This window comes from Fundulus heteroclitus, unplaced genomic scaffold (assembly GCF_011125445.2).
Source record: "Fundulus heteroclitus isolate FHET01 unplaced genomic scaffold, MU-UCD_Fhet_4.1 scaffold_158, whole genome shotgun sequence".
Lineage (NCBI taxonomy): Eukaryota > Metazoa > Chordata > Actinopteri > Cyprinodontiformes > Fundulidae > Fundulus > Fundulus heteroclitus.
In genome coordinates, this window is record NW_023396570.1 from 48,875 (window position 1) to 76,334 (window position 27,460).

The 27,460-nt window shown below is 43.1% G+C and overlaps 1 protein-coding gene across 1 annotated transcript; it reads left to right on the top strand.

The window, feature by feature from the left end:
* Nucleotides 1-26,359, top strand: LOC118558797 (hepatitis A virus cellular receptor 2 homolog). The gene is made up of 5 exons (XM_036129343.1): nucleotides 1-60; nucleotides 9,810-9,937; nucleotides 10,920-10,926; nucleotides 20,430-20,767; nucleotides 25,774-26,359. Exons 2-5 carry the CDS (start codon nucleotides 9,856-9,858, stop codon nucleotides 25,965-25,967), a joined length of 621 nt encoding a protein of 206 aa, XP_035985236.1. The 5' UTR covers nucleotides 1-60; nucleotides 9,810-9,855; the 3' UTR covers nucleotides 25,968-26,359.
* Nucleotides 26,360-27,460: the final 1,101 nt, after the last annotated feature.

The following is a 27,460-nucleotide window of genomic DNA, read 5'->3' on the forward strand; positions in this document are numbered from 1 at the left end:
AACAAGTAACAAGTTCTTGTTATTACACATAAATCACCGCAGAGAGTGCAGCAACCAACAGTGAGTATAAGCATAGTGTCAAGATATTTTTCTGGGATGAACCCGGACACAGCACGCACACACAGAGTCAGTTCTTATGGGTGAGTTTATTGAAGGGTGTAGCAGGTGAATGACGTGGAACCAGAGTCTTACAGCTGACGAGGGTGTAGAGCACAGAAGCTGGCCGGCAGGAGGCGTGTAACGTGACTGGCCGGGAAGAACTCAGGAGCCGAAGACTTGCGACCAGAACTTCAGAGACGTGGACTTGAGAACAGGACATCGGAGGCGTGAGCTTGAGACCAGAACATCGAAGGCGTGAGCTTGAGACCAGAACACCGGAGGCGTTGAGCCTGAGACCAGAACATCAGCGACGTGGAACTGAGACCAGAACATCAGCGGCATGGAACTGAGACCAGAACATCAGCGGCGTGGGCTTGAGACCAGAACCTCAGTGGCGTGAACTTGAGACCAGAACTTCAGAGGCGCGGACTTGAGAGCTGAGCTGGAGCTGGGCAGTGACTGAAACAAAACACAGTTGGAAAGAAAACCTCTGACAGGAACTGAGCGGGAGTGAGCACTATGGACCGGCGACGGGAACAGAAAGAGGTGAGTCTTATAAAGCGGTGGAAACAGGTGATGGCAGATCAGGGTTAATTGCTGCCTGACAGGTGACGGGGAGTTAAGGCTAATTAGTGTATGGAGCAGAGCGAGGGAGGGCTGAGTGAATTGCACACTAAAGACAGACAAAACCTAAACCATGATAGTACCCCCCCCCCCCCCCCCAAGGCCGGACACCGGACGGCCTAGAACCTCTTACCCAGGGTGGGTGGATGGGGGTTCTAGGATGGCGGGCAAGAGTCGAACAAAATCAGAACACAAGGGAAACAAAAGCCTAGGAGAAACACAGGGAGTACTAAGGCTAGAGACCATGGGGAACCAAAGGCTAGAGACCACTAGGGAACCAAGGAGCTAAAGAACACAGGGAACCAAGGAGCTAGAGAACACTAGGGAACCAAGGAGCTAGAGAACACTAGGGAACCAAGGAGCTAGAGAACACTAGGGAACCAAGGAGCTAGAGAACACGGGGGAACCAAGGAGCCAGAGAACACGGGGGGAACCAAGGAGCCAGAGAACACGGGGGAACCAAGGAGCCAGGGAACACTAGGGAGCCAAGAAGCTAGAGAACACGGGGGAACCGAGGAGCTAGAGAACACGGGGGAACCGAGGAGCTAGAGAACACGGGGGAACCGAGGAGCTAGAGAACACGGGGGGACCGAGGAGCCAGAGAACACGGTGGGACCGAGGAGCCAGAGAACACGGTGGGACCGAGGAGCCAGAGAACACGGGGGAACCAAGGAGCCAGAGAACACGGGGGAACCAAGGAGCCAGAGAACACGGGGGAACCAAGGAGCCAGAGAACACGGGGGAACCAAGGAGCCAGGGAACATTAGGGAGCCAAGGAGCTAGAGAACACGGGGGAACCAAGGAGCTAGAGAACACGGGGGAACCGAGGAGCTAGAGAACACGGGGGAACCAAGGAGCTAGAGAACACAGGGGAACCAAGGAGCTAAAGAACACTGATGTGCCAGAGCACAACCAGGGCGCGGCACATCAGGGAAAGGCACGAACGCTTGACTGCGCCGGGGGAAAGAGCGAGCGCAACACAGCGCCAAAGGAAAGGAAGGGGCGCAACACAGCGCCAAAGGGAAGGAACGGGCGCAACACGGCGCCAAAGGGAAGGAACGGGCGCAACACGGCGCCAAAGGGAAGGAACGGGCGCAACACGGCGCCAAAGGGAAGGAAGGGCGCAACACAGCGCCAAAGGGAAGGAACGGGCGCACGAAAGCGCCAAAGGGAAGGAACTGGCGTACACAGCGCCAAAAGGGAAGGAACGGGCGCACGACAGCGCCAAAAGGGAAGGAACGAGCGTACACAACGCCAAAGGGAAGGAACGGGCCAACGGCAGCGCTAAAAGGGAAGGAACGAGCGTACACAACGCCAAAGGGAAGGAACGGGCCAACGGCAGCGCCAAAGGGAAGGAACGAGCGTACACAACGCCAAAGGGAAGGAACGGGCGCACGACAGCGCCAAAAGGGAAGGAACGAGCGTACACAACGCCAAAGGGAAGGAACGGGCCAACGGCAGCGCTAAAGGGAAGGAGCGGGCGTAAACAATGCCATAGGGAAGGATCGGGCGTATGGAAACGCCAAAGGGAAGGAACGGGCGTATGGAAATGCCAAAGGGAAGGAACGGGCGTACACAACGCCAAAGGGAAGGAACGGGCGTACACAACGCCTAAAGGGAAGGAGCAGGCGTAAACAATGCCATAGGGAAGGAACGGGCGTATGGAAACGCCATAGGGAAGGAACGGGCGTATGGAAACGCCAAGGGGAAGGAACGGGCGTACGAAAACGCCAAGGGGAAGGAACGGGCGTACGGAAACGCCAAGGGGAAGGAACGGGCGTACGGAAACGCCAAGGGGAAGGAACGGGCGTACGGAAACGCCAAGGGGAAGGAACGGGCGTACGAAAACGCCAAGGGGAAGGAACGGGCGTACGAAAACGCCAAAGGGAAGGAACGGGCGTACGAAAACGCCAAAGGGAAGGAACGGGCATATGAAAACGCCAGAGGAAGGACGGGCGGCCTGATCCGCTAGGGCTCGTCAGCGTATGGAAACGCTGGGGCACAACTAGCGTACAGAAACGCCGAGGGGAGACAACGCCGGAGCGTGAGGGAAGCGCTGGAGCCCAAGGGACGAGATCGCCGGGGCGTGAGGGAACCGCCGGGCGCAAGGGAGAAGTTCGCCAGGGCGTGAGGGAACCGCCGGGGCGCAAGGGAGAAACTCGCCGGGGCATGAGGGAAACGCCGGGGCGCTAGGGAAAGATCACCAGGGCGTGAGGGAAACGCCGGGGCGCAAGGGAAGTAACTCGCCGGGGCGTGAGGGAAACGCCTGGGCGCAAAGGAAGAGACTGCCGGGGCGTGAAGTAAACGCCGAGATGTAAGATAAGAGTTCGCCGGGGCGTGTGGGAAACGCCGGGGCAAGAGGAAAGGATAGGCGTGCGACAACGCCAGGGGGGAAGAACTAGCGTTCTGCCAACACCAGGGTTCTACAGCACCCGCTGGAACACACCTGGCATGCAGAAGCGCCAGAATCCGCCGGGGCGTGAGGGAAACGCCGGGGCATGAGGAAAGGATAGGCGTGCGACAACGCCAGGGGGGAAGAACTAGCGTTCTGCCAACACCAGGGTTCTACAGCACCCGCTGGAACACACCTGGCATGCAGAAGCGCCAGAATCCGCCGGGGCGTGAGGGAAACGCCGGGGCATGAGGAAAGGATAGGCGTGCGACTGCGCCAGGGGGGAAGAACTAGCGTTCTGTCAACACCAGGGTTCTACAGCACCCGCTGGAACACACCTGGCGTGCAGAAGCGCCAGGAATCTGCCGGGGCGTGAGGGAAATGCTGGGGCGCGCCGGAGAATGGGGACATTAAAACTCGGGGAACCAGAAGGCGTCCTACCACGCCAGGAACCAGAGGGTGAGCTAGACCGCAACCGGCCAGGTGTGCCAGAGAGCTCTGGCAGTGACCTGCGGGCGCCGGCAACGACACACAGACACTCAAGGGTAAAGCAACAAAACTTAATTTAACAAAAACAGAACTAAGACTAGAGCCGCAGGGCCAGACAGGGACTACAGGGTCGAGACAGGGACTACAGGGTCGAGACAGGGACTACAGGGTCTAAACCTGAAAAGCTAGAAGACTCGGAAGGGGACAAAACACTAAAATAAAACTATACAACAAGCAAAGAGGGAGATGAGGGCAAGTACAGCTAAGCTAGAGAAAAAATAGATAACTAAAGCTAGAAATAAGAGTGCAAGGCAGTTCCAGAAGTCTAAGGTAAGAACTGAAAGCAAAACTCGGAAGATCTAAAGCTAACAATACGACCGAGCTGGAAAAACAAGGCTAAATAAAAGAAACTCAAAACTCCAGAAAAAGAAAACCCCAAAAAATCCTAAGTAACCAAAACTAAGGTTGAACCCAAACAAAAGATAAGAAGGCAGAAACCATTCTTCTAGAACTGTAAAAAATATACAGGGCTAGACAGGAAACTAAGCAAAACCAGAACACAACAAAACAAACCTAAAAAACTCTAAGAAATCAAAAGAACACTAAATACTCTACAACTAAGGAACCTTACGTAACTCAAAACCGAAACCGAAACTAGAAGGCGCTGGGCAGCAACTTCTGTATATGCTGAGCAGTGTCAGAGGCGGGTCTCACGGAGAGCGAAACGTGGGACAGAGTCATTGGCCGGGCGTCGCAGCACAGCGACCCAGGCGAGATGAACCAGAGGCGAGGGCAGACCCTGCCAACTTCTGTACATGGCTCTGTGCGTGCTCGGGTCCATCCCTTGGCCGGTCCATGATGTCAAGATATTTTTCTGGGATGAACCCGGACACAGCACGCACACACAGAGTCAGTTCTTATGGGTGAGTTTATTGAAGGGTGTAGCAGGTGAATGACGTGGAACCAGAGTCTTACAGCTGACGAGGGTGTAGAGCACAGAAGCTGGCCGGCAGGAGGCGTGTAACGTGACTGGCCGGGAAGAACTCAGGAGCCGAAGACTTGCGACCAGAACTTCAGAGACGTGGACTTGAGAACAGGACATCGGAGGCGTGAGCTTGAGACCAGAACATCGAAGGCGTGAGCTTGAGACCAGAACATCGAAGGCGTGAGCTTGAGACCAGAACACCGGAGGCGTTGAGCTTGAGACCAGAACATCAGCAGCGTGGACTTGAAACCAGAACATCAGCGACGTGGAACTGAGACCAGAACATCAGCGGCGTGGAACTGAGACCAGAACATCAGCGGCATGGGCTTGAGACCAGAACTTCAGAGGCGCGGACTTGAGAGCTGAGCTGGAGCTGGGCAGTGACTGAAACAAAACACAGTTGGAAAGAAAACCTCTGACAGGAACTGAGCGGGAGTGAGCACTATGGACCGGTGACGGGAACAGAAAGAGGTGAGTCTTATAAAGCGGTGGAAACAGGTGATGGCAGATCAGGGTTAATTGCTGCCTGACAGGTGACGGGGAGTTAAGGCTAATTAGTGTATGGAGCAGAGCGAGGGAGGGCTGAGTGAACTGCACACTAAAGACAGACAAAACCTAAACCATGACACATAGTTGGTTCGTGTAGTTGTTTCTTATGGGGTTCCACAGTGCTAACGCTAGTCGCTAACTTCTTATTTATTGTCGGTCACAATAAATAAGAAGTTAGCTAGTTGCTACCTTATTTATTGTCGGTGACAATAAATAAGAAGTTAGCGACTAGCTAACTTCTTATGATTATATGAATGAACTTTCTTGTAAGTTCATTCATATAATCACTGATATAATCATTGAGTGTATTTACTGGAATTGGAACTGTTACTGTTAGTTTATGTATTTAAAATGTGACACGTATTGCAGTTTTACAAAAAAATAACTGAATTATACTGTAAGCAGCCTCAATCAAATCTACTGGGTCTCTCATTTTGTTCGCTATCTTTCAGCCACGACAGAATAACACAAAAACACATGAAAGAACTTTAGAAGAAAATAGTTCAGATGAAGGAACCCCTGTAGTTCGAAAAAAGACGGTTAGAGAGCAATTTAAAGTATTTTTAAAGTTAAAGAAGAAGATGAAAACATTCAGATTTGACCGATTGCATTATCAAGAGAGCTTGAGAAGAAGATTAGAAAAAAAAATATTTTGCAAAAACACTCAGACGGTAGTGTAATGATTATTTGTAAAACAGAATAACAGAAAAACAGAGCTTTGACCATAGAAAGTATTTGTAGAAAAAATGTGAAAGACAAAAAGGATTGTTGGAGAAAAGAAAGATGATGAAGATTTATCATCTTAAAAAAACTTAAAAAGGGCATTCATTATGTGGAGGCGAGTCTGGTAAAAAGATTTTTGAAACTAATATATGGGGAAAGATTTGAAAGTTTATCAGTAATGGTAAAGCATATATCTATATATATATATATCTATATATATATATCTATATATATATATATATATATATATATATATATATATATATAAAATATACTTCCAGGGAGGATTAAGATAGGATTCATTAGCTTTCAAGTTAGGCCCTACATCCCTCCCCCACTCAGGTGTTGAAAATGTCAAAGGTACGGACGCGTTGTGGCAGTGTGTAGAGGAAAACAAAGATGTCCAAAATGTGGAGGTGATCATATATATAAGGAATTTGGAGAAAATGTTTAAGCTAAATGTTGTAATTGTGGGGGTGTAAAGTCAGAAAGAAACCCATTGAAGTGGAAAAATTAAGACGAGCAACAATATTAGTTATGCTGAAGCTGTAAAAAGGGTGGAAGGACAGAGTGAAAGGAGGCAGATAAATGTTCAACAAAAACCAAATCCTTAGATAACATCAACAGAGAAAACTGAACCTATGATAACAGTAGAAAAGATCATGTTATTTATTGCATATGTGATTAATTGTGCAGATCAAGTCAAGTATAAAACTGAGAAAATTAAAATGTAGTAAAAGGTTATTTTAAAGTGGAACGCACAGAGTTTAATAGTTATTGGACAAGAATTTAAAGGTTTTATTAAAAATTTTAGGAAAAAAAACGATCTCATATGTATACAGGAAACCTGGCTTAAACCTAATTTAGATTTTGTTATTAAAGGATATACTGGTGTACGTAGAGACAGAAATAAGATTCAAGGAGGAGGTTGTATGATATTTCTAAAAACAGGAATTCAGTTTAGATTGTTAGCAAAAGGAGTTCTATTAGAGTATATAGTTGTAGAAGTTTGGTATAAGAAAGAAAGTATTAAAGTAATACATTTTTATAATCCTCGGAAAAGGATCCAATATGAAACATTGAATGAAATTGAATTATTTAAATGGAAAGGTTGTTTGGTGTGATGATTTTAATGCACATAGTTAGTTATGGGGTACTAAAAATGATTGTAATGGTATAGTTATTGAAGAATTAATGGAGAATGAAAATCTTGTATGTCTTAATGATGGAAGGGAAACAAGAGTTGATAAGAAAACGGAAATAGAATCGGTAATAGTGTTGCACTGATACCAGTATCGGCCGTGGCTCCGACCCTGCACTAAAATGGTGGTATCGGTATCGGCGAGTACCAACAAATAGGTTACAGATACCATTTGGATGTTTGTGTGTCACTTAAACGCAGCCTTCTCTCTCCCGACACTCACTAGTTCTACTGGATTTACTTTGTATTAGTCTTTTTTTCCTGCTTTACAAAAGGTAGCAGCTTGACAAAGCCATGACGGCAGTTATTTTACATCCAAGCAATATGCAGTTCTTCATATATACACACACATAAATTTCAAACAGATGGTATCGGTATCGGCTGATACTGCACAGCTAGGTATCAGGTATCGGTATTGGGGCCAAAAAATGGCATCGGCACAACACTATTAATATCAGAATCAGAATCAGACATACTTTAATAAGCCCAGAGGGAAATTACTTAATAGATCTAACAATAATTTCAAATTCACTGGCATGTGTACGTTTATGGAAAATAAATAAATAAGTAACAATAGGAAGTGATCATTATCCCGTAGTGACAGAAATAAACTTATATTGAAAAGTATGACATGGGGGGGGGGGGGGGGGGGGGGGGTGGGGGTTTAAAGAAATTATCTTTCAGTAGTGCCAATTGTGAAAAATTTAGATCTATAAGTGAGCAGGAATTGAGAAAAATTAATATGAACATTAAAATTAATCATTTATATTTCTGTGTTTGTGATGTCATTTACATGCTGCTAATGACTCCATAAAGAAGAAAGAATGTAGGATGTCCATGGTGGACAAAGGAATGTGATAAAATAATTAAAAATCAAAATAAAGCTTTTAAAACTTTGGAAAGGAATCACAGTTCACATAACTTATAGAATATAAGAGATTTTAGGCTCTTGTGAGAAGAACTATAAAGAATGTAAAAAAGGATTGTTGGAGGAAATTTTGTAATTCAGTGGGAAGAGAAAGAGAGATTAATAAAGTATGGTCAATGATAAGAAGAATGGATGGTATTAAAAGAGAATATGGGTATCCAGTCCTGAGTGATGGTGAAGTAATAGCAGTTAAGGATGAAGAAAAGGTAGAATTGATGGCAAAGACTTTTATTAAAATACATAGCTCAGATAATATTACTCTGGAAGGAAAAAGGGGAAGAGAAATTACAATTTTAGAAAACAGACAAATATTAGAGAAGATAGAAAATGTAAATGATTTATTGAATTACGCAAAATCGGAATTAAATCGAGCGCTTCAGAAAGTTAAATTAACGACACAAGGAAAAGATCAAATTTGTTATTTAATGTTAAAGCATCTTAGTGAAACATCTAAAGAAATTTTATTAGGAAAAGAATAAGTGATGGACTTTCAGTTTATACAGGAGAAATGATTGCAATATTATTAGCTGTTCAATGGGTTGAAGAAGTTAAGCCACTAAGATCAGTAATATGTTCAGATTCTAGTTCATCCTTAATTGGTCTGCTGGTGAAGATTCTCAATCATCCAGGTCATGGTCATTCAAAAAAAGTTAGAAAACAAAACTGGACTTTATTCTGAAGTTTGAAGACATTTCGCTTCCTATCCAGGAAGCTTTCTCAAATTAAAATGTCTTGAGTGATGTGGAGTTGCAAGTTTCCCCATTACTAAGGGGTGGACCTGTTTTGGTTCAATATGCATCTTATCTAAGCCATTACAAGGTATTTGTTGGTCAGTAGTATAAAGCTTGTTGCTCCACATTACTCCAGACTTTTTGAATTGAGAAAGCTTCCTGGAGAGGAAGTAAAACGTCTTCAAACATCAGAATAAAGTCCAGTTTTGTTTTGTTTTTTTTACTCTTTTGGAATCCTTAATTAGTTTGAAGTATAATCAATCAGTAAGCAGGCCAGACATTTTAATAGAAATTCAACTGAGACTATATAGAATAAAAATATGATGGGTTTAATGATCCATTTTGTATGGATACCAGCACATTATGGAGATAAAATAAATTAACTGGTAGATAAGGCAGCAAAAGAAGCTGTTAGAAATGTAACAGTGGATTTTATTTTTAATTTTAGTAAATCTGAAGTTAAAATGTTAATTAAACAGAAAATGAAGGATAAATGGCAAAAGGAATGGGAGAAAGAGGAAAAAAAAGAAAAGAGGACCTTGGTTTTATAAAATTTAAAGAAAACTGGAGAAATGAGAAAACCGGAAGAACTAGAAGAGGAGAAACAATTATTTTGTGCAAAAGTCGAATCACGTGACTTCTTGGAGTGGGACGGTTTATATATTCTATTGGCTGTGACTTATAAATGTGCAAGTGAAAACGTGGGAACATTGGTGTTTTGAGATCACTGCTAAGTGTAGCAACTTATCCCGGTGGAAGAAAGTTGCCCCCTGACAGTTCATTGGAAAGTTCTTAAGGAGACGTCCTACAGATTCTGGCCCATGACTTAAGAAGGCGAAGGTGTCTCTGCTTTCCAGTCGTTCATAACGGAGCCAGAATCATCATATCTGTTATTGTGGATCCAGACAGGAGAGAAGACGCAGCGTGTTACGGGCCACGCTACTTCCTGATTGATTGTTTGGTATTAGACGCGCTCCTTATTTCACTTTGTTTTCTTATTTTATTCCCAAACAAAAGTTATTTAATTCCTTAATGTTGTAAAGCCAACATTTTCCAGCTGTGAGACATTCTTTCTTTGTCCTCCGCAGGGAACGTCTCACCTGTCCTACTGTCCATTTGTCTCTGCGGGACTTGATGGATGGCCAGACATCATCCCTCTATTGGTGCATGCTCTGTCTGGCTGTTCTGGGTCTCAAACCTGCAGGTGTCTCCACAGGTGAGCATAGCCAACTCTCAGGTCCACGAGCAGGCACAGATTAAAAATTTGCTAATCATCAACCAGTGGTCCAGATCCTGCAACATTTAAATTTTATTTAAATAGCACCAATTTATGAAACATGTCATCTCGAGGCACTTTACAAAGTCAAAATCAATAAATTATACAGATTGGTCAAAAAAATGTCCTATATAAGGGAACCAGTTGATTGCTTCAAAGTCCCGACAAGCAGCATTCACTCCTGGGGAACCGTAGAGCCACAGGGAGAGTCGTCTGCATTGTACATGGCTTTGCTGCAATCCCTCATACTGAGCAAGCATGAAGCGACAGTGGAAAGAAAAACTCCCCTTTAACGGGAAGGAAAAACCTCCGGCAGAACCGGGCTCAGTATGAACGGTCATCTGCCTCGACCGACTGGGGTTACAGAAGACAGAACAGAGACACAACAAGAGAGACAAAAAAGCACAGAAGCACACATTGATCTAGTAATCTGTTCTACATTAGATGGTAGTAGCGGGTGAGCCGTCTTCTCTGGATGATGTCACAGTTAACAGAACGCCAGACCAGGTGTACCTACTATGAAGAGAAAAATGACAGAGAACAAAAAGTTAAAAGCTGAAATGACAACAGTCATTTCAATGTAATGCAATGCAAAATTGGAGAACAGTAGAAATCAGTAGAGTGAGAGAAATAAATCCTGATGTCCTCCAGCAGCCTAGGCCCATAGCAGCATAACTATAGAGGTAGCTCAGGGTAACATGAGCCACTCTGACTATAAGCTTTGTCAAAAAGAAAAGTTTTAAGCCTAGTCTTAAAAGTAGACGGGGTGTCTGCCTCACGGACCAAAAGTGGGAGTTGGTTCCACAGGAGAGGAGCCTGATAGCTAAAGGATCTGCCTCCCATTCTACTTTTAGAGACTCTAGGAACCACCAGCAGACCTGCAGTCTGAGAGTGAAGTGCTCTGTTAGGAACATACGGGGTAATCAGAGCTCTGATATATGATGGAGCTTGATTATTAAGGGCTTTATAGGTTAGAAGAAGAATTTTAAATTCTATTCTGATTTAAAGGCATACTATGCAACATTTTTCCAGTAATTAATGTGTTCAATACCGTTTTGGATGATTAAATGAGTCATTTCAGGTTGAACAAAGGTTTTCTCGGCCGCCCTGGTGGTCTGTGGGGGAAATACCGCACTTGCAATTGCAAGAGCCCTCGGCTGGCACCCACAGGCTCAGAAGTCTTGTGCAAGACCGCGAGAGTCGGTCTTGCTTTACGGCGAGAACTCCATGTGTTTTTGCCCTGCCATTCACTATATGCACGCGCGAAAGCAACAACAAAGAACCGCAAGTTTTTTTAAAATTATTATTATTATTTTATTTTTTTTTTGAATGTTGGCGAGGCGGTAGAATTACAATAGTCCAGCCTTGAAGTAACAAATGCATGGACTAGCTAGTAGCTAAAGCAGCTAACTTTTCTATGGCCTAAAGTCAATATCACAATATATGGAGCAGTTCACCTCCATAATTATAAAGTTATTTATTTCCTTTAATAAATAAATAACTATTATAAGTGATAATACTTCACCTCCAGTTATAGCAGGACTTACAACTTTTATGGACATTTAAGAGAGAGCGGGTGCAGTTAACTGCGTCTCATTTTTAACCAGCTAAACAAGGAAGCAGACATGTTTTACTTTAGTTAACAGGTGAAAGAGAAGTGTCAGTACATTATTATTCACTTAGTGGTTAACACAACTGTTCTACTGTTGTTGTTTCTACACACCAACACTGCCTGATGTGAGGAGAATCACTTCTGTTTAATCTCCTTTCAAGTCATTTATGCTCAATATTTCACCTTCAGAACAAGTAAACAAGGCTGTGGTCCTTTTCCAGATTTCTAACAGAAATATAATTTGTTCTGATTGTCTCCAGAAATGATCTCTGCTGCCTCTAAACTCCTCCTTCCTTCCTGAGTCCATCCAGCTTTCTGCTTTATTCTTGTTAAACATTTTGTTTCTAGATAGACCCACATGGATGGGTCACATGAAACAGACACCAAATGTACAAATAATCACTAAATTAAGTAATAAAGTAGTTTTAAATTCTTATTCCGGTATTACTACACTTAAGAATTGAGAACAGCTTTTTTATTTTATTTTATTAAAGAGTTCCACTCCTGCAGGGTTCCTGCATGCTGGGCCTCTTCTTTCTTTTCTTTTTACCTCGTCCCTTTGGAGTCAGATATAAGAAACCAGTGTTTGGCCTTAGTTTTTAGGCAGAAGACAATCAGACTTGTATTACATTAAAAACATTAATGCCTCTAACATCCGTGTTGACCTGGATCTTTAAAGTCAGTATCTGACACTGACGGCTACAGACCTGAATGTAAGACTAGGGAATAATTTTAACTTTGATGCACAGATAAAATCTTTGGTCCAGTTCAGCTTTTTCAAACTGAGACAGCTGACTGAAGATTTTCATTTATACTTTAATTACAACTAGCTTAGATTCCTGCACTTCGCTTTACTTTGGACTTAATAAAATTCTTGTGGCTTAACATCAGGTAGTCTAAAATGTTGCTGCTTTTCTTTTAATTGCTATAAGAAAATAAGAGCACATTTCTCCAGTTTAGCCGCAATTCATCGGCTACTAGTTCACAAACTAAAAAACAGTTTGAGTTGTTAGCTTTTGACATTTTTACTGTTTTTTTTGCATCTTCATTTATTTTAGATTTTGCAGGCTTTAACTTTCTATCCTGTTTTGAATTACTAGTCTTTAGATTGTATAAATAATGCCGAGTTGAGAATATTATTAGTTTTAATAAAAACGGGGGAAATATGTTTTTTTTGCAAACAGAAGCTCTTCAAAAACACCTTTACAATATCACACAATTTTTTTATTCTCTGACGTTAACAAGAAAATATTGTAGCTGATTATAACAATTTTAAAACACTACAGATTATCATTAATCTGTTAATTTTATTTAGTGTAGATCTATGACCAAAATTTTTCAAGATGGCGCTGCGCGGACAGCTGCCAGTCATCTCGGCTGCGTCTTTTATTTCTTTACTTTCTCTTCTTTATAGTTTTTTTTTGGAGTGTTTTAATATTAGTGAATGCCGTATCAGTATCAGGCATTCCGGGATATGTGCACCGAAGAGGCATACTTTTGGGACTCTAGTGCTGAGTTTTTTGCTACTTTTGACACTCTTTGAAGCAGTAAAGGGAGACCCCCTTGTCCGCGACTGCGAGCCCATTGTTTACACTCGAGACCAGCTGCTCGGACTACGTGACTATGCGCTGCGGCCCTGCTCATCAACATGCTGAGAAACCTGTGATACCGGCTGAAATACGGAGGAAACGGAGAGGCTGCAGGGGCGGCAGGACAAAGCGGAGGAAGAGTTATCTACCATCGGTTATCATGGGGAACGTGAGGCCCCCATGGTGTCCTGGATTGTTGATTACCTGACGGGCAGACCACAGTATGTACGCCTACAGATGATGTCCAGGCTTTAGTCCATCTTAGACAATGTCTCACACCCTCTCCATGACACACTGGCCCAGCAGAGGAGCTCCTTTAGCAGAAGACTCCTCTTACCCAGATGCACCACAGAGCGCCACAGGAAATCATTCCTGCCTGTGGTCATCAATCTTTACAATGCCTCCCTCAGTTATCCTAACACCCCCCTCTGTAACTGACATTTATGCATTCTTTGCACTGTTCTTGCACAGCTCACCATCACTTCATTTGGATTCCCAAGGTGAAGTGATATGACTATTGTGATATGTTACTACCTTGTGTGGAATGTTGTGTGTATATATATATATATATAGATATAGATATAGATATAGATAGATAGATATATATATATATATATATATATATATATATATATATATATATATATATATATATATATATATCTATATATATATATCTATATAGATCGATCGATAGATAGATCGATAGATATAGATAGATATACATCTCTCGATCTCTCTATCTCTCTCTCTCTCTCTCTATCTATATATATATATCTATATATATATCTATATAGATATATATATATATATATAAATGACAACGTGTGTATTCTGGAGCATGTAACAAAAGTAATTTCCCACTGGGATTATTAAAGTATGTCTGATTCTGAACAACCCCCCCTGGAGGACCCCTGAGCTGAAAGTCCTCCTGAACCAGAAGAAGAGGGCTTTCTACTCAGGGTACAGAGAGGAGCAGCGTAGAGTCCAGCGGGAACTACAGTGGAGGATCAGGGCGGCAAAGAAGGATTATGGGAAGAAGATGGAGGAGCAGCTGGCACAGAACAACATCAGGGATGTGTGGAGAGGTTTGAAGAACATCTCCGGCTTTAGGCAGAGGACCAGCAGGGCTGCAGACGGTGACACCAAGTTTGTAGATGAACTGAACACATTCTTCACCCGTTTAGACTCCCCCCACACTGGCCCCCTCCCTGTCCTCAACTCTCCACACGTCTCCAACCACCAGCCCTCCAGAGACCTACCCTCCCCCCTGCCGCCACTCTCATCAACCCCCGAGCCATCCACACCTCCGGTCCTGCCTTCCTCCCCCCTCACAGTCACACCAATGCAGGTGAGAGGACAGCTGACGAGGCTGAAACAGAGGAAAGCATCAGGACCGGACGGCATCCCCCCCCAGGGTTCTGAGGACCTGTGCAGATGAGCTCTGTGAGGTCCTCAGCTACATCTACAACCTGAGCCTCAGCCTGGGGGTGGTGCCCACCCTGTGGAAGACCTCCTGTGTGGTACCGGTTCCCAAAACACCCCAGGCCAGGGAACCGGCCCACTTCAGACATGTTACTCTGACCTCCCACCTGATGAAGACCATGGAGCGCCTCATCCTCTGATGAAGACCATGGAGCGCCTCATCCTCTGATGAAGACCATGTAGCGCCTCATCCTCTGATGAAGACCATGGAGCCCCTCATCCTAGCTCACCTGCGCACCGTGATGAGCCCCACTCTGGACCCGCTGCAGTTTGCCTACCAGCCCAACATCGGAGTAGAGGACGCCATCATCTACCTGCTGCAGCGGGCGCTAACCCACCTGGAGTCCACTGGGAGCGCTGTGAGAGTCATGTTCTTTGACTTCTCCAGCGCTTTCAACACCATCAGACCGGTGCTACTGAGGGGGAAGCTGGAGGACGCTGGGGTGGACAAACATCTGGCTGACTGGACCATGGACTACCTCACTGACCGCCCTCAGTACGTGCGGCTGCACGGCTGTCAGTCAGAGGTGGCACTCTGCAGCACCGGGGCCCCCCAGGGCACCGTTCTGTCTCCGTTTCTCTTCACCCTTTACACCTCGGACTTTACTTACAACACGGACAGCTGCCACCTTCAGAAGTTCTCTGATGACTCGGCCATTGTGGGCTGTGTGTCTGAGGGGAACGAGCTGGAGTACCGGTCGGTCATCATGGACTTTGTGGACTGGTGTGAGAAAAACCATCTGTGTTTAAACACCAGTAAGACCAAGGAGATGGTGATCGACTTCAGGAGAAGACCCCCACCTCACTCACCTGTGAACATCCAGGGGCAGGACATAGAAACTGTGGAGAGTTTCAAATACCTGGGTGTTCACGTCAACAATAAGCTGGACTGGACTCACAACACAGATGCTCTGTATAGGAAGGGCCAGAGCCGCCTCCACCTCCTGAGGAGGCTGAGGTCCTTTGGAGTGAGCAGGCCTCTGCTAAAAACTTTCTATGACTCTGTGGTGGCCTCAGCCCTCCTCTACGCTGTCGTCTGCTGGGCTCCTGGCAGTGCAGAGCGGGACAGAAAGAGGCTGAATAAGCTGGTGAGGAAGGCCACCTCTGTCGTGGGCTGCACTCTGGACTCTGTGGAGGAAGTGGCTGAAAGGAGGGTGTTGTCCAAGTTCACATCCATCATGGACAACACCTTCCACCCCCTGCACCAGACTGTAGAGGAGCTGAGCAGCTCCTTTAGTGCAAGACTTAGACATCCTGTCTGTAAAAAGGAGTGTTACCGCAGATCATTCATTTCTGCTGCTACCAGAATATACAATGCTGCACTGTAACTGTAACCAACGTGCAACAATCTATCTAATCCACGGTGCGATAACACGTGCAATAATCCTGTAAGAAGTGACTTCTGCTGCTATCACACCCGAATATATGTCAATACACATGCGTATAAGCCACAGTGAATGCACAGAAGACATCCTCTGCCTTATTTGTTTTTGTATTATGTATGTGTTTTTTGCTTTTTCTTACCTACTCCTTTTGATCCATTGTATAACGAAGACATACTGTGTTTATATATGATGCATCTTGTCCTACTTGACACCTTCTTCCTATGATTACTGAGCCGATGTGACATGTGAATTTCTCCAATGTGAGATCAATAAAGACTATCATATCTTATCTTAATTGGTAAATGAGGCTGAGTTTCATCAAGCCTATATGGTCTGACATTTTCCTCTCAGCAGCAACACTGAAGGACACAGGTTCACGCTGCCAGGGTCGGCCCGAGGCAGAAGCGAACTAAGTGGCCACTTGGGGCCCCCAGACGAACTGAGCTGGATTTTTCTTTTTTTGGTCCGCAGTCAATTAACTTAAACAAGTATCACTATTCAACACATCCGTTTCAGACTGGTATAACTCTGTGGAACAAGTATATTTGTGCATCTGTTAAACATGCAGAGAATAGTTTATATCTGCTACACAGTAAGGACTCAGTCATGGTTTCCACAAACTATAAAAGACTGCCTGATTTTAGTGATGTAATAGGTGTAAACTATTGAATGAAATGTTTTTCTGCATGGCTGGCTTTATTTTCACTCTTATATTTAACGTTATGTTGCAACTTTTCAAGTGGATTGCCGATAATTTCTCCAAGTGCATTTTGGGTAAAACTCATCATCACTGAACGTCCACCAACAGCATCTTCTGTCACTTATCAACTGTTTGTGGAGCATTTTAACTACTAAGCTAACATGAGTGCTTCATATAAGCATAAAAGTGGAGCGGCAAAGATAAAAGAAAAGGGAAAAAGAGAACAAGGAAAAAGCCAAGTTACAAAAACTGTCCAGGAGATGAAGTTAATTGTTGGCAGCGATTCAGCCCCACCTGAACACAGCCAGGGAGGCGAGTTAATCACACGTAGCCCAACTAATAATCACTATTTATAATGTGTGAGTTCGTTGTAGACGAATTCCAGGCGCTTAGTTTATATCTCTTTCACCGCTATACTGCCGAGAGAGCTCCCATTGATTTAGCGTTATGGTTTTGAGTTAAGAGTTAAAATTCATGCACTTTTTATTCTTTTTTTGGAGTACCTGTATCTTTCTTTGACGGCGTGTTTAAGCGTTACCATAGTGACCAGAGTCAGAGCGTTAGAGCTGTGGATGCTGACAGAGAGGGTGAGGGAGAGGAGAGGAGGAGACAACTTAATTTCAACATCCAAACAACATTGTAGTGTTCTATAATTATAGTAAAAACATTTTTTTTACGTATATCAAGATAATAATGAAAGAAATGTGAAATTGCAGGTTCCCCTTTATTTATTTTCCACGTGCATTTTCATTTACGGGCAGAGATGATAAACTTTGATGCTAAACAAATGCCTGCGCAATTTTACAAAGAAGCTGCTAATACACTTTATATATATATATATATATATATATATATATATATATATATATATATATATATATATATTAGTGCTGTCAAACGATTAAAAATTTTAATCGCGATTAATCGCATAATGTCGATAGTTAACTCGAGATTAATCGCAAATTAATCGCATATTTTATCCTTTTATTTCTGAAAGTGTAATAGCCTGTTTGGGCATTTTAATATGCAATTTTGCAATAAAATACATGCTTGTACAAAAAATATTTTTATTTTTTTATTTTTCAAGCACTTTTCAGAATTGGAATAAAAACATCCTGGTGCCAAATGTTAAACTCTGGACTATAATGGCTAAATGACTAATCATGACGCCCTGATGTTTACATGTGTAAACAAATGTGTAAATAAATACCTGTTTTCATGCCGATATATTTTTTTTGCCTCTTAAACAAAGATAGACATGGTATTACGCATAAACATATAAATTAATAAACATTTCAATTTGTTCATTTCTTCTCTCTCTCTCTCTCTCTCTCACATCTAATTCTGAGCTTTTACACCAACAACAATAATTTCTTTGAATATTTTTGCTTGCTGTTTCTATCCATATTCATAGAGTTTAAGCCTGGAAAAAAGGTTTTAAATTTCCAGGTCATTCCAGTCTTACACTTTGCAACTGGGCAGGAGCTTAATACCCTTGAAAAAGACTGTTTAGTAACTGTTAAGTAACTCCAGGTCCTTCGTTTGGCAACGTGATTCAGCCTTAGTTTGTCAAATACAGAGAAAACAAATTAATAAGCATTAAAGTACGGTTAATGGGTTGGGATTCTGCAATGTTATCAGCATGTTAAAAACTCATCTTCAGAACCAATGTCTGCTTAAAATGGTATTCTGCACCAAGTAATCTATTTTCAGCAGTTATCACCGGTTATTGCACCGTAAACTGCAGCAAATACGAGCAGAGTTGCTCTCTCTGCCTTTACTACCGTCGGCTCCTATGGCGGAGGGATATTTCAGCTGGATACACTCAAATGTAGTGCAGGCAGGCCTCTTAATAACCCCTATTTCGTCACTTATTTTAGAGCCCATATAAGCGATTTCACTTTCAGAAACCTGCCCAAAAAAACCGCAACCCGTGACTTATGAAATTTAGAAGCGCTTTTAGAAAAAAGAAGCCCAAAGTCGCATGTGTTCGAGGGTAAAAGAAACCCTTCGGGGCGGGTGTGTTTTGCTACAGTTTTCTAGCACTCTTGAAACTACGGAAAGCGCCGAGGGTAAAAGAAACACAGTCCGGAGAGCGCGGCGGGGAAAAGACATTAGGGAACGGTGTGTGTGCTTTGACGCGCGATTAACGGCGACAAAAAAATTGTCGGCGTTAAAATGGGTTTACGTTAACGGTGTTAATAACGCGTTTAACTGACAGCACTAATATATATATATATATATATATATATATATATATATATATATATATATATATATATATATATATATATATATATATATATATATATATATGAAAACCCCAACCTGCGTGGTGGGAGGGGGGCCCCCAAATCAAATTCTGCTTTGGGCCCCCAAGAGGCTCGGGCCGGCACTGCACGCTGCGTCTTTATGCATGATCCAGCTGCTGATGTTTCCATCTTTTCAGCTCCATGCACTCCTAGACTGTTACAGTTTATAACCATTATCATCACCTTTCACAGCGACAGGTTTCTCATATCAGTTGCCGCGCTGACCAGACAAATCTCCTAAGTGACTGTAGAAAAAAAACACCTTTATGGTAACTTCTGGTATCAGAATTTATACTTAATGATACCGGTTAGAGGCGGTGAGGTGGGAGGATTTCACCTCCATTGGTGCGCTGCTCGCGAGGAATAGACAGTGGGGAAAATGTATAAATAAGGACTGTAAAGGGCTCATTTAGATGGAAGGAAGGGGAGAGGAGCAGTAAAAGCGTTGAGGCACAGAAACACGGCGCATGTAGTTTAAAAAGGCAGAATTAATAAAAACGAAACTTATAAACAGACTAAGTGGCGATTTAGACTGCATCTGGTTAACAGAACTGTTTTCTGATCCAGCTGCAGCCATGACTGGTTCTGAATGAAGGCTTTATCTGGCACCAGCTCTCCCCCTCTTTAAGCCGTGCTGAACTGTTCGACTGAACATGAAACATTAAATAGGGGGTGATTCTTTTCTCATTTAGCTAATATGACTACTGTTTAAACAATAACTAGTATGCCGTCCTATATGTTGTTTTGTGCTCATAAATAGTGCTGAAACATCCTGTCTTATGAGCCCTGAAAGGTAGTAGAGGGATGCCTGACTAAATGTTGCAGAAACAATACCAATAGTAAAATCAAAGAACAAAGCTCTACTAAATGTTGCTTCGAGTCGCATCCATCATGAATGATAAAGTAGGATACCATTCTCTGCACTGACTTCCTGACTTGTAATATTGACTTTAGGGTCGGTTCCAATGGAATCCTAACCTTTAGTTTTTAGTTTTTATTTTGGAATCCTGACATCTCCAACTGAGTTAACCATAACACTTTTTATTCTGGTTTACCCCATTCCAAGCTCCTAGTTTTGTTTTCCGGTGCATATTGAAGGCAACAGGACTGTCTTTGTATGTGCAAGTGCATTCTGGGATTTGTAGTCCTGTCTATAGACACACTGTACTGGTGAAACATGCATGTTGTGGTCCCCTGGCCTTCAGACTGATGGGAGGTCTTTAAAGTCTCAATTATTTAATGTAACAGGCAGCAGCTTCTTCTTCTCATCAGGTTTGTTTGGTTAATAACCAACAGTTTAATAAGTGACCTCTGACCTCTCTGCTCTGCTTCTCTCCTACAGACCCAACAAACGTCACAGCAGAACCAGGACAGAACGTCATTCTGCCATGTAGAACTCCTGACAGTAAACCTGTTATTGCTGTAGAGTGGAGCAGAACTGATCTGGGGTCAGAATATGTTCTTCTCTACAGAAATAACCAGTTTGATCTAGAACACCAGCATCCATCTTTTAAGAACAGGGTGGATCTGGAGGAGGGACAGATTAAGAAAGGAGATGTGTCTCTGGTTCTGAAGAACGTGGTGACTGATGACAGAGGAACATATGAGTGTCGAGTCTCCCAGTCGGAAACAAACAGCAGGAAGGAGACGGTTCTCTACATAAACCTGGATGTAGTTCCTCCTCCAGGTGAGTTGTTGTCTTTTAGTCTGTTTTAGTTTACAGTGGATGTGGATAAGTTTTAGTGCTTGGTGGTTTGGTACTGTTTGACAATTTTTTTTCTTTCGGATTTTCAGTCTGTTACGCAACGTTCATTTTATACATCCTGAGTTGTACGCCTACTTCGTACATGAGACCCCAGGACTGGGTGTCTTCTTGCAGAGAGCAACATTTCTATAATGTTGCAGCTGCCTGCTGGAAATAACTTTTTATTTATCTGATTAATAACATCTTTATGGATCGCTCTGTTATTGTTACTCTGTGCTGCTCTATCAATGTCTCTCTCCCTCTCTGTCATCGGACACAAATCAAATCAAACTTGTATTTTGTGGCGTAAATTGTCAAATATTCAGACTCAGATTTAGAAGCTGGTATTTGAAATAAAGTAAGAACACACACAGGTAGATGATCAGAGTTTAGTCCTCTGCTTCAGAGACGTTTCAGGTTGTGGAGGTGTGGTCCATCTGAATTTCTTTCTTTCTCTGAGCCACAGACGCTCTTGAAAATCCTCTGGATTCTGTTGTGGATATTGTGTGTAACTTTACTGCAGTTTTATTCAAATTAAGTTCGAATTTTATTTCCATAACCTTTGTTATGGTTACGTTGTAACTGCACCTGCAAATAATTTTTTCTTTGAAGATTGGGGGTGCATCAACCCAGTTGGGAGACAGAAGGGGGTGGGAGGCTAAAGAAGTTTGGGAGCTGCTGCTTTATAGTAGTGATTCAGCAGCAAACATGTTTGACCTGTGACCCTTCTTGAGGGTTGTAAGAACAGAATCTGCTGAAAAATTTAGATTTTGGGTCCAAAACTCCTGTTTTCTTTCATAATCTTGAGCTGAGGACATGCAGTGAAAATCCATCACCTGTAGAGCTGAGATTCACTGAATCATCATACAAACCCCTGAGAAGAAACATCAGAAATCTCCTGCAGCAGGAAGTTCTGCTTCCATCTGTTAAAGAATATAAAATCACATTATTTGTTAAAACATGAAGTAACGACAGAGAAAATCAGGAAACAGACATTAAGATGTGGAAAATATGTTTCAGTTCAGACTTTTCTCACGGCTACACTCCTTGTTGCCTTGAAATTTTTCAGGTTCACCAAAATTATGAAGAAGCTCTCTTTGGAAAAAAGGAAAAATAATTCCCGTGATGTGATCATGCCACCAGTGGCTAATAATGTGCGCTAAAGAAAATAATTAAAAGTAAGAAAATAAAATACTTAAAAGGGATTTGGGCCGTGCAGACTACGTCTCTGACTGATGGACCTACGCATCAATGTGACTGAAAAGTGATGAGTCAGACAGGAAGTGACACATTGCAGCATGTAAAACCCTTTTGGAAAAGTTCAAAGTAAGGTAAAGCATTTCAGGAAACAGTGTACTTACTCGTGACAGGAGCTCAAAAGTAAAGCAGAAATGTGAAAAAGCGATCTTTAGGCTCATGTTTTAAGCAACAGCCACTGCAGCTTTGTGGTTAATGTGTAATCTGATTGAATTTGACTTTGGAAAGTGCCTTGAGTTGACATGTATCATGAATTGGTGCTATAGAAATTGAATTACTGCCACACCGACTTGTGTTTATGCTGTTGGGATTTCTGTTAAATACGACGACTCGGCATTTTGATTAAGCGCATAGCCTCAGCAACATTTAAGCTGCCACAGCACAGGCTGTTAAAACAATATAAAGTGTATGAGATAAAAAAAATACACATTTCTAGCCTATATTTGTACACTTATACTAACCATAATCCAAGTTACAATGAATTTAAATATGAAACATTCAAGTATACTTCTGTCATGGTTTAGTTTTGATTCGGCTTTTGTTGCCATTGGTTTTCGGTTTTTCCACCTTGTTTTAGTTTTAGTTAGGGTTTGACTTTATTTATTGTTTTTAGTTTCTCCTTCCCCTCACTTCAGCCTTCCCTTCCACTGCAGTTAGTAACACCTGCCAGCCACTAATTAGCCAGACTCATTTCACCTGCCAGCCTCACTACTTAAGCCTCACTCTGCTGTCACTACTTTGCCGGTCCGTCATCATTCTACACCCTCTCCATGCCAGTCCCTCTGTAAGTCTTTATATTCTGCTGCTCGTTCTTGGAGAAGCTTTGCTTTTTGTCCAGGTGTCTCCTGTGGAGTGCTAACCTGACAAGCTACTCTGGAGAAACTCTGCTCTGTGCCCTGTTGTCTGCTATGGACTGCTAACCTGACTAGCCGCTCTGAGTAAGCTCAGATCTATACCATGCCACCCAGCTTTAACGGACTCTCTCTCCAGCTCCAGCACTCATCGTCTGCTCCAGCCCTGTAAAGTCTCAGGTTTTCATCCTCCACAACTCACCTTCTTAAATAAACTCTCTCTAACTGAGCTCAGTTTGTGTGGTCGTGCTTGGGTTCATGAAGATAACTCATGACAACTTCATTTTGTAAAAACCTACTCAGCCTGCTCTTTCTTTTCTGGCTGAAGCTGCCTGTGGCCTCTGGAGACGACAGTCCAGTGTTTTCATTTAGCCACTTCATCGCTAAATTTAGTCCTCCCTCGATCTCTCCTGGCAGCCCACCACCACGGCTTAATCTTAGAAGGAAGTCGCATATCTTTGTTTGTTTGTTTTTTTACTTTTTGCGAAACCTAACATTTTAAATAAGCTTAAAAAATGTAAGAAAGTGGAGATTCTTCATTAATCGTTTGGTCACAGTTGACACTGCTGCAACAATAGTGAAGACATTAACACTGTCCTACTTGATATTTTTAAACCCCCCCCCCCCCCCCCTTTTGGTCAGTGTTGGATGTGAGTGTTATGTGGGAATGTGTGTACAGCGTCTTTTTTTTTTTTTTTTTTTTTTTTCTCTCTCTGTGTGTGGTGAGTGGGGCACAAGGGAGGGATGGGGTGAATGAGGGTTTTTTTTTTTTTTTTTTTTTTCCAGGTATGGGTGTGGTCCGCTCCCTCTCCCAAGAACATCTCAAGTCTCCGCTAGGTGCGGAGCCCATCCCCCCACATCCTGCCCTCTTCCACTTCGTTGGTGGGCGCCTTGGCCCCCTGGCGCATTGGTTGGCTTCGGGTTTGGGGCGGGTTCCCGGGCGTGCGCCGGCCCACTCCCGGCGGCCTCTTCACAGGGCCTGGCCCCCCGGGGGGCGGCCGGGGCCCTCGTCGCGGGGGCGGGGCGCCCCTGGGGCCTCTGGCCCTCAGGGCCCATGGCCGGGACCACTTCAGCGGGGCTAGCTGCCGGCGGAGCCCACGGGCTCGTCTCCGCGGCTCTTGAGGGCATCGGCATTGCGGTGGCTGGGGGATTTCCTCGGGGTCGTCTCTGCTCCTTCCTTGGGGGGGGGGTTGCAGATATCCTGTGTCGGCCCCTCCTGGGCGACCTGCTTTAGGGGCCCCCTTGGGAGTCCGGGGTTACGGGTCCCCTGACGCCTGCCTCTGTGCTCGGGGAAGGTGGGTCTTTGGTTCTCCACAATCACTATCAAGCTATTTCTGGATAATGTTCACCTAAACTAGTGCACTTTCACATCTCCCACAGGTGCTGGGTCCCAGGTATTAAGTGTTTACTTATATACAGTAATCTTTTTATTTATTTATTTATTTATGTTTTTTCACTTTCTTTTTTTTCAAATATCACATTACACATGTCAGCTTACATAACAATATATATGATTTAGCAATGGCATCTAGGTGTTATTCGAGTGTATCTGTTGCTTTATGTCTGTTGGTTGTGCTGTTCTTTTTGTGTCTCTTTCCAGGTGATGGAGCAGACAGAGAAGGTTTTATCATTCTCTCCCTTTTATCTCCTCTTTCTTTCACCTCTACTCTTTTTTTTCTTTTCTTTCACTTTTTGTTCTTCCTTTACTCTCCCATTGTCATGTCCGTATAATTTGAAATTCTCCTTGCAGGAATCATAATAAAGCTATTTACAAGCATAAATCAAGTGGAGCACTATGGCGAAAGCTGTTTGCTCCACTTGTAAAAGCAAAATCTGTCGAGCTCTATCTGGCATTGAGATATCAATTCCTATTGCCATATTGCTAGACAGGACACTGGGGGGAAAAAAAAAAAAAAAAAAAAAAATTTAAACAACGTTCAAACATCTCGACTTGTTAACACTGAAAAGTAGCACATGTATGACTGACTAAATGCTACTTTAATAATACAAAACTGCTTAAACAGTCAAAATATGAAGCTTTACTAACTGTTGATAAACAGCAGCCATCTTGAGTCCTGACATCAGGTATGGTTGTGATGCTTTTAGTTTCTGTCTCATAGTTCTAACCTCTGAAGAAGTTCCAGTGGAAACTTCTGACTTGGAGGTCAGAGACGATCTGAGGTGAAATAAGTTCTGTGTGTTTTATGCACCTGATGACGTTAAACCGAGGTTAGCTGGCTGAATCTGACGGTCAGGTTCTCCTAGAAGAGACGAGTGTCTCTAATTATGCTGATGAAGCGGTTCTCTGCCTCACTACCTGAAGAAAGCGACCAGTGCTGAGGACATTAATGACTTTAGAATAAATATTGCTGGTTCATTGTTTTTCCTTCCTGGTTTTTCTGTTGCTTGTTTGACCGTCAGTATTAATAATTATTCATGATCATTGCTGAACAGCAGGCTAGTTTTAAAGCTCTGCCAACAAATAAACTAATACCTGGGAGTAACAGCCCTCCCAGTAGGTCAGAAAATAACTCTTCTGAGGTAAATCCACACATAATTCTTCTATAAAATCTAAAGTCCAGAAACCTCCGCTATTCCTCGAGAAACCCAGTTTCTCGAGGAATAGCAGAGTTTAACTTTTCTCTCAGTTTTTAAAAAGCAAATCCAGAATTTCCCACCAACACTTTTCTAGAAAGCTCCTCTGGTCAGAGGTTTACTGATGATGCTGATGATGATGAGACTCTGTAGGAAGCAGCTGGTCTTAGTGCAGCTTTCAGAGAGCAGATGTTCTTCAGTCCCCTCTGACCTCACTGATGAGATTTCACTGGTTCTGTTCTACAGGGGAGCCTGATGACAAGAAGAAGGATGGAGCTGGTCAACTGAGTGTCGTTCTGTTGGTAGCTGTCATAATGGGTATTGTTATTGTCATTGATGTTTTTGTGATGTATAGAAAGAAATTAAAGTTTTTCCGGCCTCCTGAAGAAGCAGCTGAACCTGAAGTCTCAATACCTCTGGACTCATCAGCTAAGTTTTGAATTCAGCAGGTAAAGTGAAGTTCTGCTGATGATGAGACACATTTCAGAGACTTACGGAGGATTTCCTCCTCATGAGGACCAACATCTTCCTCCTCCTCCTCCTCCTCTTCCTCCTCACCACCAACCTGCAGCATCAAACCTGAACTCTGCCATCAAGCGTTTCTGTCCTCCAGCAGAACCTCAGCTGGTCCAGATCTGCTCTAAAAGCCGTTCCAGGCTGGACTTGTTGCCTCGTTATTCTGTAAAGCTTTAGACTGAATGTCAGGATCCTGTTATGAGCCTTACGAGGCTGAAACAGAGGAAAGCTGCAGGACCGGACAGCATCCCCCCTCAGGCTGCTGAGGACCTGTGCAGATGAGCTCTGTGAGGTCCTCAGCTACATCTACAAACCTCAGCCTGGGGGTGGTGCCCACCCTGTGGAAGACCTCCTGTGTGGTACCGGTTCCCAAAATACTGCAAGCCAGGGAACCGGCCCACTTCAGACCAGTCACTCTGACCTCCCACCTGGATGTACTGTATATTCTTCATGCACTTTTTCTTCCTTCGTACACCTTTTGCTGCTTATAAGAGCCAATGTCACAAGTAAATCTCTCCATTGTGAGATCAATAATGTTCTGTCTTACCTGCAGAACCGCTGCAGCTCACTGTGCAGCTCTAGTTGCCTTCAGCAGCAGCTAACTGGTTATTATCTGACTTCATGCTGAGGAGAACTTCAGGTCTCAGGGCCGACCCGCTGGTTCCTCTGGTTCTCCTGTTAATGGATCAAATGGCTGCTTTATTCACTGTTAATGTTGTTTTAACAGAAACGTCTCATTCAGGTTGTTAAATGTTACGCTTGCCTTAAAATTGATTAAATTGTTGTTTATAAACCGTTTATAAATAGTGACAAATTCTCCAGTGTGGAGACAGTGCTCAGTGCACAGTAGACAAAATCTTTATTAAAGTGAATGTTTCCTGAGCTTTATCTGTAAGGTTTGGATTTTTTTAACTTTGCAGGTTTTTGATTCATGTTTTCAAACTATAATCATGTCATCACCTCCAACATGAAATAAAATCAGTTAGAAAATGAGAAACCTTGAAGTTATTTCAGGTTTTCAACCCTTCATCAGCTGTTGTATGACGCTCCTTTCATTTCCTAATGATATATCCAACGTTGTTTTGAAGCACTTCTACGTATCAATAATGGTTCATTATCTTCACTTTTACCACAGAATAGGATGGACGCTGAGGTTAATTTCTGTTTTGAAGCAGAAAGAAAAAGATGTGGAATGAGATTAAATGTTTAGTTTTAATAAATTCTAGATAGTTCATAATATCTTATTTAAATGAATTATTTTAATGCTTGAAATTATTTTTCATAGTGTTAAAAATAATATCAATATAGTAATTGTCTTTTAAACCAGCATTGTGTCGCAATCTTTTTTACAGTTATTTCAGTTATTTGACCAAGCAAAAAAGAATTAAACGGACAAAAAATTCTTGAAATTAAATAT

Excerpts from the sequence above, each read along its gene's own strand:
- LOC118558797 (XM_036129343.1), top strand. The coding sequence starts at position 9,856 with ATGGATGGCCAGACATCATCCCTCTATTGGTGCATGCTCTGTCTGGCT. Across the intron at positions 20,768-25,773 it reads GGATGTAGTTCCTCCTCCAG|GGGAGCCTGATGACAAGAAG; the intron begins GTGAGTTGTTGT and ends TCTGTTCTACAG.